At 37.0% G+C, this 17,356-nt stretch overlaps 2 protein-coding genes across 6 annotated transcripts; one reads left to right on the top strand and one right to left on the bottom strand.

Annotated features, from left to right (window-relative positions):
• Positions 1 to 972: 972 nt before the first annotated feature.
• Positions 973 to 9,217, top strand: LOC130745578 (sucrose-phosphate synthase 4). Of its 5 annotated transcripts, none has more exons than XM_057597905.1 (15): positions 973 to 1,159; positions 1,549 to 1,807; positions 2,566 to 2,655; positions 4,758 to 4,987; positions 5,114 to 5,177; positions 5,377 to 5,576; positions 5,655 to 6,135; positions 6,222 to 6,353; positions 6,478 to 6,609; positions 6,715 to 6,891; positions 7,114 to 7,167; positions 7,286 to 7,348; positions 7,576 to 8,418; positions 8,529 to 8,656; positions 8,762 to 9,217. In XM_057597905.1, exons 2-15 carry the CDS (start codon positions 1,592 to 1,594, stop codon positions 9,036 to 9,038), a joined length of 3,087 nt encoding a protein of 1,028 aa, XP_057453888.1. In that variant the 5' UTR covers positions 973 to 1,159; positions 1,549 to 1,591; the 3' UTR covers positions 9,039 to 9,217. The 5 variants fall into 5 exon arrangements, with proteins under 5 accessions (XP_057453888.1, XP_057453889.1, XP_057453890.1 ...); XM_057597906.1 differs by having other exon boundaries at positions 1,581 to 1,807; XM_057597907.1 differs by having other exon boundaries at positions 1,590 to 1,807.
• Positions 9,218 to 14,915: 5,698 nt separating this feature from the next.
• Positions 14,916 to 16,731, bottom strand: LOC130744628 (glycine-rich cell wall structural protein-like). The gene is made up of 4 exons (XM_057596799.1): positions 16,620 to 16,731; positions 16,398 to 16,451; positions 16,106 to 16,315; positions 14,916 to 16,006 (listed from the first exon to the last, which is right to left on the bottom strand). Exons 1-4 carry the CDS (start codon positions 16,714 to 16,716, stop codon positions 15,030 to 15,032), a joined length of 1,338 nt encoding a protein of 445 aa, XP_057452782.1. The 5' UTR covers positions 16,717 to 16,731; the 3' UTR covers positions 14,916 to 15,029.
• Positions 16,732 to 17,356: the final 625 nt, after the last annotated feature.

The following is a 17,356-nucleotide window of genomic DNA, read 5'->3' on the forward strand; positions in this document are numbered from 1 at the left end:
AGAGGTAACCGTTTAAAAACGGATGTCGTAGGGTGCTACCACCTTCCCTATGCGTAATCGACTCCCGAATCTAGCTCTAATTGCGAGGATAATTTCTCTACGGGTTCCTGACGTTTTCCCGCTTTTAAATATTAAGGGCAATTCTTCTGAATTCTAAACATTTTAGCATCGATCCGCCGCAATCCTTGTTGCGACAAGAAGGTTGGACGGCGACGTTCAAGAACATTCATCATTCATGGAGAGAGATCAAGCATCCAGAGTGTGGCGGCTAGGGTTTAGTGTTGGAGATGTTGAGAGTGATGAGAGGTTGAGAGTGACGGTTAGGGTTGGGAAGTGAGATGCTGAGGGTTAAAAGAGGGTATTTATAGTGGGTTGGGCTAAGGAGACTAGGGTTAGTATTGGGCTGGGCTGATTTTTTTTTCTCGCAAACCTGGTTCGGTCGGCCTGAAGCTCAAATCAAAACCGACTGGACCAAACCACTTGAATCTGTTTTCTTGCACCCGAACCACCCATGAATCGAACCGTTCGATTCATAAAAAAAGATGCGGTTTGACCGGGTTCGGTCGGTTCGGTGTTTTTTGGACATGCCTAGTTACATGCAACATATTCTTGTGTAAACATGACGACAGTGATAGATCATGATTGTACGTAGATCCTTCAAGTAGGTAAGTGAATAAATCATGAAGGCAAATGATGGAGAATGTATAAAAGAATAAGCTAAGAATATTTGCTTGGTTCTTCATATATTGCTAACTTTTTTCAGGCATAAGAATAAGAGAATCAAATAGGAGTATTAATTTAAGCCACCCGTTTCTTATATTCTCACCAGCTTTCAAAAGAAAAATCTTTTTTCAGAATGAAAAAAAAAAGTTGTTAAAATATCTAGAAACAAGGTTGATACTATCGAGGTAATGGTCTAGTGTTAAGTAAGTTAGAGTATTGTAAAAATGAGAGTAGAAATTTGAAATCCAGGAATGATACTTCGGCTCTTTTTGATGTGAAAAGACTTGCTCCACATATATAAAGAGCCTTCCCAACTCAACTTAAAGCACATCCATCTCTCTCCCCAACAAAACTATAAACGCGTGCATTCAGCAAGGAGTTTTAAAGCACATACAAAGTGATAAATTTCATTGAATTACTTGCGACTCTTAAAGAGGTATGAGATAATTCAAAATGACTTGTTTTCAATCATATGCTACGTGTATATTATATTCTGGAGTTTTTTTTTATAAGCATATTATATACATGAGTAATGGAATCTTTAGTATTAAACTATAATGAATATCATTGATGACCAATTTGAATATTGAATCACCAATATTTCAAATATCATGAGCTGCAGATAGGAGCAATCCGTGGAGATGTCTCTGAAATTGCTATTTGACCATAGGAGAGAATAATCCAAATGGTTAAATACCATTATTGCCTTGTTGTTATTGACTTTTACTATTGCAGCAACATTAGCCGAAATTATGCAAATGGTTAAGACCATTGTTGACTTGCAATTATTTTAATTTCCTGTATTAACTCTCCGGTGAAGAAAAGCTACAAATTAGAGGGGTTTTCCTTCCTTCAAGGGTATTCAGAAATGGCTGTGAACGAATGGCTAAATGGTTATTTGGAAGCCATATTGGACGCGGGAAGAAGCAACATAAAAAAGAGAAATGATGGCAAGCTCAAAATCACAAAGTTTGAAGAAGAGAAGGATCAGAGGGATGAAACGTTGTTTAGTCCCACTAAGTACTTTGTTGAAGAAGCTATTAATAGCTTCGATGAATCTGACTTCTACAGAACATGGGCTAAGGTTTGTATAATTTGCCCCTTCTTCTTCTGAATTCTTTTCTTTCTTGAAAACTAGTACACAACCCATTTTCTAAATGAATTTAATAGGCACTTTGATTTTGATTAGTGGGCTGTGGAGATAATTAGAGTTTTCATCTTTCTTTTTCCAGTACTAACCTAACCTTAGAGGGGTTTTTGGATCATATAGTTATTAAGTAAGAAAAAATTGGTTCACGAGTTTTCTGCATATTAATTTTAGCGCATAAGAAAAGAAGCATATTATAAATAATATTTATTAAATGTAATGAGAAAAATAGTTAATAAGTGAACTAGTTTTTAATATAGTACCATGGAATTACCTTTTTTTTGTAATAACAAAATTTAAAAAAAGAAAAATGATGACACTACACTATTATGCAGTTGTCCAAATCATCGATGAGGTTACTTTAATTAACTCACCCTTATGAAATACTCCTATTCATCAACCCATTACTTTGCCGATTTTGTTAGTGGGAAGCACGTGTAGTAGTTAGTACCACCATCAATACATTGGTAACATTTATTCAATAACATGTTTAAATACACGATAAAAAAAATCATGATAAACTGAAATCACAACGAACAGAAGTAATTTTCCTTAATTTTTTTGAGGTTGTTCACTATAATTTTGTCTTCTCCGTAGTTTTCCACCACCGATCCAAACATACTTTTACTTGTAATTAAAAGGAAATATGATTGCTTATTGTTACCCTAAATGGATGCATGGATTGAATGGAGCAGGTAATAGCCACAAGGAATAGCCGTGAGCGCAGTAACAGGTTGGAGAATATGTGCTGGCGCATTTGGCAAGTGACTCGCAAAAAGAAACAAGTCAGTGTCTCTCTCACAACCCTGATGAATAAGTTCTATGTTCTATATACTACTAGCCTCCATTGAGCTTGCAACATATGCTAACTCCTAATTCGTATATTTGCAAGAAGCATTTTAATATATATAATGGGTAAAGAATAACATCTTTTCAGATTCTCAAAATTTGAGGTAGGGACAAAAAATACATAAATAAAAATGACTTTAAAACGCAAAGTAACTTTAAAAGCTGCAATTTTATAACTTTTCTCAACACTGAATCAAACATACTATAAGTTGGAAATTAAACATGTCTAGACTAGATATACCTTTTATGAACAAATAATCACATTACATGAAGTTTGTTTGGTTCTTCATCCGGATCGATCTGGTTTTTCAGGCAGTTACTTTGATCTCCAATACTCACCTCTATCTTCATAATTCTCACATCAATATGCTTCTTTTTCTTCACACACCAAACCGAGACGGCACATGACTTTTCCTTTTTCTTTGATTACCATTTTCTTTCTGCGTGGCTAATTTTTGTTTTTAGGTAAGCCAAATTAATATATATAACGAATACAATGGGTATTCCAACCAAGTACATAACAGGAAAATTAGCAAAGAGCTAATCAGGATTGAAAAAGAAAAACTCAAAGAAGAATACAAAGGAACCGATAAACAAATGAGTACCAGCACATGACAAAGGCCCAATCAAACAAGCAGGTCACAAAGAATTTAAAAGGATGAGAGGTTGTGCTTGCCATTCATAAAAGGTATAGTGGATCCTTTTGTGTCTACCTTTGAGCCAGCTCCAGGACCGAAACTGAATTTCTTCTAGTGCCTTATCCGCATCTATTTGTTTCTGCGTGGCTAATGATGCCGACATAGACAACTTGTACACTTTTAAATGTAACAATTACTTCAAGTACAATATTAGATACCCATTTTGGAAGGACAATTTTAGCTTATTTGAAAAATCTAGAAGGAGTGACAATATTAGCCTATTAGGGAGTCTAGACATAGATGAAATCCAGACTCCAAATTAGCTAATAATCGAGACCACACCAAGAGCAAAGGGAATGAAATCATAAGAAATGAACACACGACTCTCATTTGTAAAGAAGGAATAATGGAATTCCCACTTGAGCTGGAAGCCTTTTTATAGGGAGAAGGTTCATGTCAAAAGCACAATATTTATGATTTGGTCAAATTGTAAGTATGATGAATAGGTAACAGAACTCAAATTAGGCACTTGTGATGTGCTATTTACTTTGCTTAAATTAAGGAGGCAGTGATTGAAAACGCAAAACGAGAAAGTTCATGCTGAATAAGTTCACAACCTTGAATAAGTTCTCTACTATGTATAGAGGTCTTTTTTTTATTTGAAGATGTGTTATAGAGGTGTCTTTTTGAATGAAAGAATGTGTTATAGATGTTAATCGGATTATTATGGGTTAAATATGTCTTTCATTAGTGTAAAATACAGGTCAATTGGAATCCCCGTAAAAAAAAATTATATAAAAAACTCCAACGTTAACAAAATGAATGAAAATAATCTTTCCTGTTAGTGATTTCTATTAAGTGATGACATGTTGTATGAAAGTCAAAGTCAACAATATTATGTGGCACCTGACTTGGCAATTTTAATAATATCAATATGAAAATGACTTCTCAACGCCATATTAGTGAATTCGCGATTTCGAGTCGGTTGGGATCACTTTGAGCGGCAAAACTCTTCCTACTAAATACTCAAGACAACTTCATTTGTATATAAGTTATTTTAAATAATAACAACTTATTAAATTAAATAATTAAGATGTAATACCAACCTTACCTTATGAAAATATATAATCATATAGAATTATCTTGGAAAATATATAACTCATAAAGAATTAAGAAGTAATACCAACCTAAATTACCTTATGTAATCATATATATTATTCAACTTTGGAATATTCACATACCTCATTCTCTTTTATCTCATTTTCAATGTACTAATCACATCTCTGATTATATCTCTTATATCTCATTTCTTTTTTTTCTATTCTTATTTCTGTCTAAAGGTTAAGAGATGTATTTAAAATTTCCTATATTATTTAAGGTATTTGTACACATTTTTGCAGATTGCATGGGGTGATGCTCACAAGCTTGCAAGAAGGCGTCTTGATCGTGAGCAAGGCCGTAACGATGCAGCGAATGACCTTTCTGAGCTCTCAGAAGGTGAAAAAGAAAAAGGAGATGCCACTGCTTCAGAATCTGTCAAGGATCATAATATTTCCAGAATCAGTTCTGAAACCAAACTTTGGTCGGAGGATAATGATAAGTCTAGAAACCTTTACATTGTCCTAATCAGGTATGATATCAACACACTTTGTCACCATAGTTTAGAGTTTAGTATAGCAATGCACATAAAATATATGAGGAAATGATTATGTGACCTTTACCTTAAAGTGTGTTAATGTTAATGTTGTCAATGCAGTGTTCATGGTTTGGTACGAGGAGAAAATATGGAACTTGGGAGAGATTCTGATACTGGTGGCCAGGTGCTTGTTTACTTTAACAGCTATATTTCTATTTAATGGCTGATTTTATTATGCCTTCTTAAGATAAGAACCAAAATTCAAGCAAATATTTTTCCTCTCTGCACATAATGGATACTTGTAACATTGGTGATTTATGTCCTCATTTGCCATGACAGATTATCTGTACTTTACACATCATTAAGTTTTCCTTCAATTTCAGGTCAAATATGTAGTAGAACTTGCTCGTGCTCTAGCTAACACGAAAGGAATTTACCGTGTTGATTTATTGACTAGACAAATTGCTGCCCCAGAAGTGGATTTCAGCTATGGAGAGCCTATAGAGATGTTGTCATGCCCCTCTGATGGCAGTGACAGTGGAGGAGCATATATTATTCGTCTACCATGTGGACCACGCGATAAGTAATTACAACACCGAGTTTCCCTTTGGGGTAAGGTTTTTTATGGAATCTGATGAGTAAAATGCATTGATTGTCGCAGGTACATCCCAAAAGAATCACTCTGGCCTCACATACCTGAATTCGTGGATGGTGCCTTGAACCACATTGTTAACATGGCAAGAGCTTTAGGGGAGCAAGTGAATGGAGGGAAGCCAACATGGCCTTATGTTATCCATGGTCACTATGCTGATGCTGGAGAGATTGCAGCTCATTTATCCGGTGCGTTGAATGTGCCTATGGTGCTAACAGGTCATTCATTAGGCCGGAACAAGTTTGAACAGTTGTTGAAGCAGGGTAGGCTCTCTAGGGAGGCCATAAATGCAACCTACAAGATCATGAGGAGGATTGAGGCTGAGGAGATGAGTTTAGATGCTGCTGAAATGGTCATCACTAGCACAAGGCAAGAGATTGAAGAGCAGTGGGGATTGTATGATGGCTTCGATCTCAAGTTGGAGAGGAAGCTTAGGGTCAGGAGAAGACGTGGAGTGAGTTGCCATGGAAGACACATGCCAAGGATGGTGGTAAGAAACTGTGCATGTTATTACAGTTTGCTTGTCAAACAAAGTTCACAGCTACTGAAATTTTTCCTGATGAAACTTGTTACTAGGTAATTCCGCCAGGCATGGACTTCAGCTATGTAACAGCACAAGACTCAATTGAAGGCGAAAGGGAACTCAAGTCTCTGATCGGATCTGGTAGAGCTCAAAGCAAAAGGAACTTACCTCCCATTTGGTCTGAGGTCTAAAAATCTTCCCTGCTCTGTCAATGCATTTGTGAATAAAAGATATGAAAAGATTGATGCTAATGAATGAATTGTAACTTTTTGTCCTTGAATATTGCTAAAGATGAGTTGTGCAGTGCAGATAATGCGATTTTTCACAAATCCTCACAAACCATTGATACTAGCCTTGTCCCGCCCTGACCCGAAGAAAAATGTCATGACTTTGATCAAGGCTTTCGGCGAATGCCATGCCCTAAAGGAACTGGCTAACTTGGTGAGCTTTCCAATTTCCATTTGAAAACGTCCAGATTTGCCATTTTGTTTAGATTGTCAGTGTGTGACCAAGAAACATCTTTCTGCTTTCTGCAAATTCCGGCAGACCCTCATTCTTGGCAATAGAGATAACATTGATGAAATGTCTGACAGCAGCTCTGTTGTTCTAACCATGGTGCTCGAGCTCATTGACAAGTATGATTTGTATGGTCTAGTGGCTTTTCCCAAGCACCATAAGCAATCTGAAGTTCCAGAAATATATCGTCTGGCTGTGAAAACCAAGGTGCAATCTTTGAACAAAATTTGCCAACATCTGGTTTTAGTGACTTTAATAAGATCTGGAATCTGATCTTTCTGAGTTCTAAGTAATTAGATGCAAAATCCCATACTAACAATTCAATATGACAGACTAAGCATGTTTATATCTAACTCTAACTACCTTGTCTTCTTACAAAAAAACATTTGCTAATAGTATTACATGGGGGGTTTGTTTTGTCTTTTGAAGGGAGTTTTTATCAACCCAGCCCTGGTGGAACCATTTGGACTCACACTCATTGAGGTAAAACTCCAATTAATAGGCTTATTGACTGCATTTGGCCTCTGAAATATGACTTACATAACTTAGTGTACGGGAAATATGAAACTGACAAGGCTTCCTTTTTCTTCCCATACTACAGGCAGCAGCTTATGGTTTGCCCGTTGTTGCAACAAAAAATGGAGGGCCAGTGGATATTCTAAAGGTATACTACAACTATTAGTATATTAAATTACTACATAATTCATATCACCAAACTAGTTGTCACTTTTCAATCAGGGCTATCAGTTTTTCAATCTTTCTATTTATCCAACAGGTTTTTATTTGATAATGACTTGCTAAGCTAGCAAGCTACATTACTCTCGTTTGCATAAATTGTATATACCGTGTGTGTTAAGTAATTTATTTACAGTTTATATCCCCTCATTCCAGGCACTCAACAATGGACTCTTAATTGACCCACATGACCAGAAAGACATAGCAGATGCACTGGTAAAGCTTGTTGCAGACAAAAATCTTTGGCAAGAATGCCGCAAAAATGGGCTGAAAAACATACATCGTTTTTCATGGCCTGAACACTGCCGCAACTACCTATCCCATATAGAGAAATCCAGGAACCGCCACTCCAATTCCCGCTTGGAAATTACACCAATTACTGAAGAGCCTATAAGTGACTCATTAAGAGATGTAGAAGACCTTTCTTTAAGATTCTCCATTGAAGGAGACTCCAAGTTGAATGGAGAGGTGGACCCAGAAGCAAGGCAGAAGAAAATTATCGAAGCAATTACCCGCAGGGTCTCCTCTACTGGAAATTCTAATGCGAGTTACTTTCCTGGTAGAAGGCAAAGGCTGGTTGCAGTAGCTGCAGATTGTTATGATAGTGATGGAAACGGAACAGAAGACTTTCCGGCAATTCTCAAGAATGTGATGAAGGCTGCACAATCAGGCATTAGCTCAGGCCGGGTGGGAGTTGTATTGCTAACTAGTTTAAGTTTACAAGAGACAATTGAAGCATTGAACAGCTTCCAGGTAAAAATAGAAGAATTTGATGCTTTGGTTTGCAACAGTGGAAGTGAAATGTATTTTCCACAGAAAGATTTAATGGCTGATGTTGATTATGAAGCCCATGTTGAGTATGCATGGCCTGGTGAGAATATTAGGTCAGTAGTGACCAGGATTTCTAGATTTGAAGAGGGAGAGGAAAATGACATTGTAGAATATGCCAGTGCTTGCAATTCTAGGTGCTACTCCTATATTGTGAAACCAGGAGCCATGGTAAGATAACTTGGTGCTTAAGAAAAATGTCTTGTAAGTTGAAAATGATACCTTTTCAATGAACATTTATCAACCCTTGTAATTTTATAATTTATGATGACAAATCACAGATTCGGAAGATAGATGACCTTCGCCAGAGGCTACGAATGAGAGGCTTCCGCTGTAACCTTGTCTATACACATGCAGGATTGAGATTGAATGTGATACCATTATTTGCTTCAAGAAAACAAGCACTGAGGTCAGTAACATTATATGCAGGAACATCTGCACATCATGTATGCATAAACTAGATTAAAAATAAATTTCCATTTGAATATGACATTGTTGTTGTCTGTAAATTTAGGTATCTGTCAATTAAGTGGGGAATAGATCTCTCCAAAGTAGTTGTAATTGTGGGAGAAAAAGGAGATACGGATTATGAAGAACTCACGGCTGGTATCCAAAAGACTCTTGTTTTAAGAGGGGTTGTTGAACATGGCAGCGAAAGGCTTCTTCGCAGTGAAGACAGTATCAAAGGAGAAGATGTGGTCTCCCAAGATAGCCCCAACATTATTTATGCAGAGAAGAGCTTAGAGGACTATGACATCTCAGCAATTCTGGAGCATCTCAAAGTATCATGATCTATATTTTTTGTTCATTAGTTCTAACGTCAATATCTATAACTATAACCCCAGGTTATTAACCTTAGAAAAGGCTACAAGCCAACAGTAAATTATACCAACAAATAATGTATACCCAACTTCAATATTGCGTAGTTACATAAATATAAATAACAAATACATGTGTCCATGATTTATAATTTCAGGCTTCAAGAGACAGCAAGGTAAGTTGTATCTACAATCGATGTTAGTAGGTGCTATTTGCTCAAGTAGCATCCATAATAGTCTTGTAACCAGCTAAAGAATTAAATCATTCTTGATCACCTAAGGAACAAGCTTGAGGAGTCTAATTAAGCCCATGGAGCATTGGAAAAAAACAATCTCCCTAATTCATTTCTTCCTTTGATGCATTAATGCCTGAGAGGATGTGGTTTTTTATTTCATGATTGATTGGCTTTCAACGATGTCTATTAAATATGTAATCAATTTTAATTACTTTAAAATAACTAATAAAATATCCACAGTTGCTACTATCTCTGAGTCTCATTGAGTGTCATACATGATGAGCAAACAATCCCCATGAATATTTGTGTACATGAGTGTGAGAGAACTTTTCCCAGGAAAGAGAAGAGGAGGAAAAATGTAGAGGAAGATTTAAGCCAAACCCAGAAACAAAGCCCAGACAGTGAACCAGGCATTACTCCAGACTCTACCATAGACTCTCACCCTTAAAAGTGGATGCATGAATTGAATATTGGGGCAGGTAATAGCTAGAAGGAATTGTTGTGAGCGCAGTAATAGGCTAGTGTCTCTGTCACACACCCCTTAATTCATTTATTTATATTTGGCTTTGTATATTGCAAGAAGAATTTTAATATAGTTTGCATAGAATAACATATTTTCTTGTCAAAATTTGAGGAGGTATGGCAAAAGAGATGCATAAATAAAAATGACTTTTCAATGGAATTGTGGAGAATGACAATATTTGGCTTGACAAATAGCATGTTGATGACAACAATCTAAAGCAATGTAACTTTAAAAACTGCATTTTGTAACGGTTTCTCAAAAATGATTATGGTGCTTCTCAATACATTATCAAACAGCTCATAAATTGGAAGCATATCTAGATACAAGTTTTATGAACAAATAATCACATTACATGAAGCTTGTTCGGTTTTTCATCGGGATCTGATTTTTCAGGTAGCTACTTTGATCTCCAACACTCAACCCAAGTCTCTTCATAATTCTCACTTCATTTTTGCTTCACACACCAAGCCATCGAACTGAGGCATGACTTTTCCTTTTTCTTTAATCGCTTTTTGTCTTCTTATTTCCAAGAACCATGGTCAATGATATGCTCAACTTGTGCACCTTTTACATGTAACCATATGTTAAAAGGTCTACAACATTAGCTATCCATTCTGGAATGGAAAACAACCGTCAGAAGAAATTTAGCTAATTTGGAAAATCTAGAAATAATAGTATGTGACACCAATAATAGCCTATTAGGGAGTCTGGACATGGATAACAGTCCAGACTCTCCAAATAAGGTTAACAATGGAGACCACTCCAAGAACACAGGGAAATGAAATCATGAGAAATGAGCACCCGACACTCATTGAAAAAGAAGGAATGAAATTCCCACTTGAGTTGGAAGCCTTTTTATAGGGAGAAGGTTCATGTTAAGAATACAATATTTATGATTTGGTCAATATAACTATGAATCACCTTTCAAAAACAACTACAACTATGGTGAATAGGTAAGTTATGATGCCAGCATTCAAATTTAGATGCTAATTACGTTGCTTAAATTAAGGAGGCAATAATTGACAACGCAAAAACAAAAGTTCCAGGTCAAATATACACCAGTAATAATTACTCATAAACGTCCAAATCAAATATTTGTTGCTAATTCAGTGTATTCTATAGAGCTTAACCAGTGTGTATTGTAGTAGCCTTCATTTAACTAATGACATGCTACATGGCTACTCGTCAATCGTCATCCATAGATTCTAAAATTGAGTTTTTAAAAAAAAATGTTATTAATTGATTTATTCATTTTTAGCTTTAATTTGTATTGCAGTTCAATATATTGTGTATAGAATAAAAAATATCAGATTGTAAATATTTTGTGGTAGGGTAGAAGTAAAGTGCAACAGTAAAACGTAAAAGTGACTTTTCAACGTCATAGTGAAGAATGAAAGTTTGACTTCTTAGAGCATCTCCAATGAAGTCCTTATTTTGGGACCTTAAAATAAGATCCGAATCTTATTAAATCTCACCATTGGGGGTATCCTACATGGCATGGGATCTTAGTTTTTGCTAAGATCCGTGTCTTAGCTCAGGTACTCTCAAATCTAGGATCTTAATTAAAATATTATTTTTTTCTCTCTCCTTCAGTACCAGATCCAAAGTGAAAAATAGAGGGAAAGAAACTGAAACTGAAACTGAATATGAACCAATTTCATTGTTAAAGAATGATAATAATATACAGATTACAAACATAATATTACAAAGATCAAATATCAGATTACAAAAAATTGGAAAAATGGAAAGAAAAAAAATCCTAAATTTCCTAAAAATAAAAAAACCCTCACTGAGACTTCTCCTCACTGTGGCTGGCTTGACCTACCGTGTCCTCACTGTGGCTTCCTCATCGGAGATCGGAGGTGGATGTAGGTTGGTGGAGGAGAGGAGATGAGGTGAGGTCGCGGCGGTGGAGATGAGGTGAGGTCGCGGTGGAAAGAGGAAGAGAGAAAGGAAGGGAGAGAAAGAAAACTGAGGGGCGGTGGTGGAGGAGTAGGGCGGCGGCGGCGGCGGAGGAGGCCGTTTGGAAATTAGGTTTGTGTGAGGGAGGAGAGAGCATCAGAGGGTGAAGGAGGAGAGAAAGGAAAATTAGGGTTTGTGTGTGTGAGAAGGGCTTGGCCGGTTTTCAAACTATATGTATTGCCTTGGACCGGCTCAGCCGGTAACGGTCCAGACCATTGGGCCTTCTTTTGACCGGCTGGGCCGGTCGGTCATTTTCTGCCCGTTTGGGCCTTTTTTTTTTTAAATTCCGTTTTTTATTGTCATTTATTTTTCAATAATTTGTATTTCGTTCTATTGTCTAATCATATTGAATTTTAATTATATTATATATTTTTTATATAATTTAATTTGTATAATGATTAAATTGAATTGAATTTATAATTTAATTTAATTTAATATTACGTGGATATAAATAATATAAATATATTGGGTAGTGTGGGTCCAACTAAAAGTAAAATAAGATCCCAACCACTGGAGCAAAATGTGCATGGAGACCTTAAGAGTGTCTTAAATCCTATGTGGCAGTCTGGGCCCACAAAAAGTGAGTTAAGTCCCAAAATAAGATCCCACCATTGGGATGCTCTTAATATCTGGTTATGGTTCGAAGTTCAAACCATATACGATGTGTATAAAGAAGTATTTTTTTGGAGATGCCTACCCACTAATGTGATCTCCGAGTTTTGAGTGATTAGTCTCATAGTTGTTGGATGTGAGTAGGGATGAAAGTAGGTCAGGCTGCCGAGAGGGGCCTATAAATAAACAAGGTCAAAAGCCTATTTAGTTAATAAAAAAAACCGGACTTAGGAAACTCAGAAAGTCTTATAAGGCTAACATGTCAGCCTATTTAAATACATCTGATTAACATAAATTAAATTTATCATTATACATTGGATTTTTTTATAAAATCTGAAAATTATATACTTATTTATTTATATTTGTAAACATGTTAAGCTATGTAATCATTTAACCATATAAACCTCTTCGAAATGGACGAATTACTTATTTACTTTGACTAAAATGATATAATGATCTTAATACATTATAGTATGTTAGCCTATAAGTTTGTTTAACATGTTTACAAATAGATTCATGCTCTACTCGAATGTCTTACTATAAAACATATTTTAAAATAAATCAAGCTTTGTCCTAAAAGAAAGCCTAAAACAGATAACATATCAAGCTTAGACCTTGAAATTTTTATTTGGACCAAACCTATTTAAGTAAGTCTATCATATTTACACTCCTAATTATGGATACCTTGGGGCTTGGGGGCAAAAAGGTGTTAATTTATCCTGAATTCCAGCATTGTTAGGTTTTGGTCAACTCATAGGGGACTCACAATCTCATGCAGGTGCATCTCTTTCCGTCATGCTGTGTTTTTATTTTGAGGGATTTTTTTATTTTGAGGGATTTTCCTAATAAAGTTTTAATATGACACTTTTTATAAAGGCTTGCTTCCGGGGAAATTTTCATGGGGCTTAAGTGCTTTATTTACCTTAATTTCTTTCTGCCTTCTAGTTTTTTTTTTTTTTTTGAAACTTTCTTTCTGCCTTCTAGTTGTTTACTCTATTTGTATTATATTGGGTTAAAGCACCCCTTTACTTCATTTAATAAATTTGGCTTATTAAAAAAAATCCATAATAATCTGTAGGCGCATTATTTAATGCACTGAGATTTTAATTATTTAGATGTGAAGTTCTTAATTTATACGCATCATATTGGAGACACAGTTGGACTTTCATTAAAGAAAATACAAACGTTGAATTTGAATTTTCATCAACCCCGATGTTTTTGTTGCAAGAAAGGAATAACAATCTGTACATAAACTAGACTTTAACATTTTTTGACAAAAAAATAGACTTACATTTGAAGACACTTATTAGACAAGCACACAATTTGGATTGAATGGTATAATTTACTGTTTGCTTGTAGTTATTTCTAAGGTTAATAAACTGACAGAGAGTCCGCATGGGCTTAGTTGATCTGATGAATTTGTCCGACATAACCTAATAGCCAAAAAATCGGATTGAATTAGACTCATAGATTGGATAAGATTATTGAAGGGGAAATCCAATGAATTCAATTTCGAGAAATTTATATTTAAACCAATCCATGAACCCGAACAAATGAGTTTGAAAAATGGAATGTGGGAGCAAATTCTCTCAATTCCTTAAAAAAATTGACCGCCAATTAAATTAATTGTTGCAAGCCGAATCGTTTATCTAAATTCTAATATTTCTCTCCTTATGCTCACTTCCACCAAGCACACCCTTGCAAAGCATCTACACCAAGCTGCTGCAACGAACCTTTGGCGAAACTTCGCCAAAACCTAACCTCTAGAAGTTTTGCAATTGACATTCCTCCTCATCCTTCCTTTCCCGCTGCCTATTTCCACCACTATTCTTGCAAATAATGTCTAGTAATATGGATTTTTAAACCAAAGTCATGGAGTTACACCAAATGCTTTTTGATATTGTTAATATTTTATTTTCATTTTTTTATATTTTAGATTTACTTTTGTTTTAATAGAGATCCGAACTAATTTATTCTCATTATTTCTTAATGGTCACAGATTGCTTCAACTAAAACCACATTACAAAATTTTGAGTAAAATACACTTCTCTTCCTCTAAATTTATCAAAAATATTACTCAACATCATTTTTATCTCACATCCATTCCATCAAACCTCCTCTAACAACTTAGCCTATATATATTGAAAGATGCTAACTGGGGGGTTTTTTTTTTTTTTTGGTTACAGCTAACTGGGGTTTTTAGTCCCCTCTCTCGTAACCAAAAAAAGTGCTAAAGAAATATATTCTTTCTAGCTCAAAATTTAATTAATTTTCATGATAAATAAAATAATTTTTTTTTTGTTCACTTCAAGCTAAGTTGAACGGTTATATTCATCTGCGAAAGCCAAAAACTTTCCATCCAATATTCTTAATTATTTCTTTTAAATACTTGATTCTCTTCAACTTTTCAAACATGCACAATCTCACTAATTTTGTTAAGGATATTCAACATAAAAGATAAAGGAAACAGTGAAACCAAATATTTCATTACTTTAATACATCCAAAGCTACATTTATGTTCGGTAAAATGAACTAGTTACAATAGCTTTGAGCTTGGATTTTGGTTCCACATTAACAACCTCATTATTTTCCTTTATTCTGATTAACGTCATGGCCTTCATTAGAAAATCGTCAATATCCTCCCTTTTTGCTTTTTCCACCACCTCCTTTATGCCCATGGTGACGATGATGGCCGCTAGATACTTTGTGATTACCATTTCCTCCATAACCTCCCCCGCCACTTCCACCTCCTTCGCCACCACTTCCACCTCCACAACTTCCACCACTGCTTCCTCCACCACCGCTTCCTCCACTGCCATAACCACCTCCACCACTTCCACCTCCGCTTTCGCCACCACCACTTCCACCGCTTCCACCACTTCCTCCACCACCATAACTGCCTCCACCACTTCCACCTCCGCTACCGCCACCACTTCCACCGCTTCCACCACCACCACCACCACTTCCACCGCTTCCACCACTTCCTCCACCACCATAACTGCCTCCACCACTTCCACCTCCGCTACCGCCACCACTTCCACCACCACCACCAATGCTTCCTCCACCGCTACCACCACTTCCACCGCTTCCACCACTTCCTCCACCACCATAACTGCCTCCACCACTTCTACCTTCGCTACCGCCACCACTTCCACCACCACCACCACTGCTTCCTCCACCGCTTCCGCCACCACTACCACCGCCGCTTCCACCACTTCCACCGCTTCCACCACTATCTCCACCACTTCCACCTTCGCTTCCGCCACCACTTCCCCCACTTCCACCACCACTTCCACCTCCACTTCCACCGCTTCCACCACCACCATAGCTCCCTCCACCACTTCCTCCGCCTTCACTACTACCTCCACCACTTCCACCGCTTCCTCCACCCTCACTACCACCTCCCCCACTTCCACCACCACTTCCTCCACTCCCACCACCGCCATAACCACCACCACCACCACCACTTCCACCACTTCCTCCGCTTCCACCACTTGCTCCTCCACTACCACCAGCATCATGACCCCCTCCTTCACTTCCACCACCACCACTACCTCCGCCACCGCCACTACTTCCTCCACCGCCCGAACTACCACCACCATAACCCCCTCCTCCACTTCCACCACCACTACTGCCTCCGCCACCACCACCACCACCACCACCGCCACCGCCACCGCCACCGCCACCACTTCCTCCACCGCCCGAACCACCCCCACCAGATCCACCACCACCATAACCCCCTTCTCCACTTCCACCACCACTGCTGCCTCCGCCTCCCCCAGCGCCACCGCCACCACTTCCTCCACCACCCGAACTACCACCACCAGATCCACCACCACCATACCCGCCTTCGCCTCCTGTATTTCCTTTGCAATTTGTATGATAAGCTTCCATGTTCAACTTCTCACCATTTACAGCTGCATAGTGTTATGCAATTGACTTAGCATAATGTCACCAAATTAAAAAAAAAAACACCAACGGAGAAACAAAAATACTTACAACTTTCTAGCTTGCGATCACACCCCGCAAAATTTGCATGAATTCCACGAGCAGCTTCAAGAACAACATAACAAACATGAGCTATAAAGGTTTACCAAATGCCAATATAAACAATAACATGCATGAAAATAGAATATTTGGCATAAAATTTAATTAAAATATCATGTCACTCAAAAATGTCGAGCACATATAAATAAATTAAATATTGTTTTAGGTTCATACCTCTGATCTCATCTTCAGATAGCTTGTCAGCCAACACTACAGAGATGAGAACCACTGCAGAAACAGAACACAAGAAGATAAAGGGCTTCATATTCATATTGTCAGTGGACACAACGATACTTGAGAAAGATGAAAATATAAGCTCTACAAGACCCTCATTTATAGGGAAGGGAGAACATTCGAGAGTTACTATCATAAACATAGTGGGGCCTACTCTGAACCGTATTTTTAATATTTTTTGGATTCTTCTTTGCGGATTTTCTGACCATATTTAATTCAGCATTAAAGGTTTTTGGAGTTAGATGTTAATTTATTTTGACTTTCTTTCATATTTGAGTCAATTTTCTTCCAGGTAATATGCCACTTCAAGTTTGAAATTTCTCATCCAGTTTTAATGAATATACATATTGAAATAGATCTTAACTAGATTTTCATGTTATAGTGACACCTTGAGTACGCGTGTTCATGAAAGAAAGAAACACCTTGATTGACCTCCGCATGTCACCTGCACAAGTTTTTCTCTGTACTCAACATTTTAGAAGATAAAAGAGAGGGAGAAATGGAAAAAATACATAAATGAGGGATCGTGAGTCAAGAGGGACAGTTTTGAGACTCAAGGGAGATGGATGTCAATTTAATTCCACATAATCCGCCACTTGAAGTTTGAAATTTCTCCTCGATAGTTAATGAATATAAATGTTGAAATGACATCTTATCCAGGTTTTCATGTTGCAGTG

The sequence above is a fragment of the Lotus japonicus genome, chromosome 3 (genome assembly GCF_012489685.1).
Source record: "Lotus japonicus ecotype B-129 chromosome 3, LjGifu_v1.2".
NCBI classification, from domain to species: Eukaryota; Viridiplantae; Streptophyta; class Magnoliopsida; order Fabales; family Fabaceae; genus Lotus; species Lotus japonicus.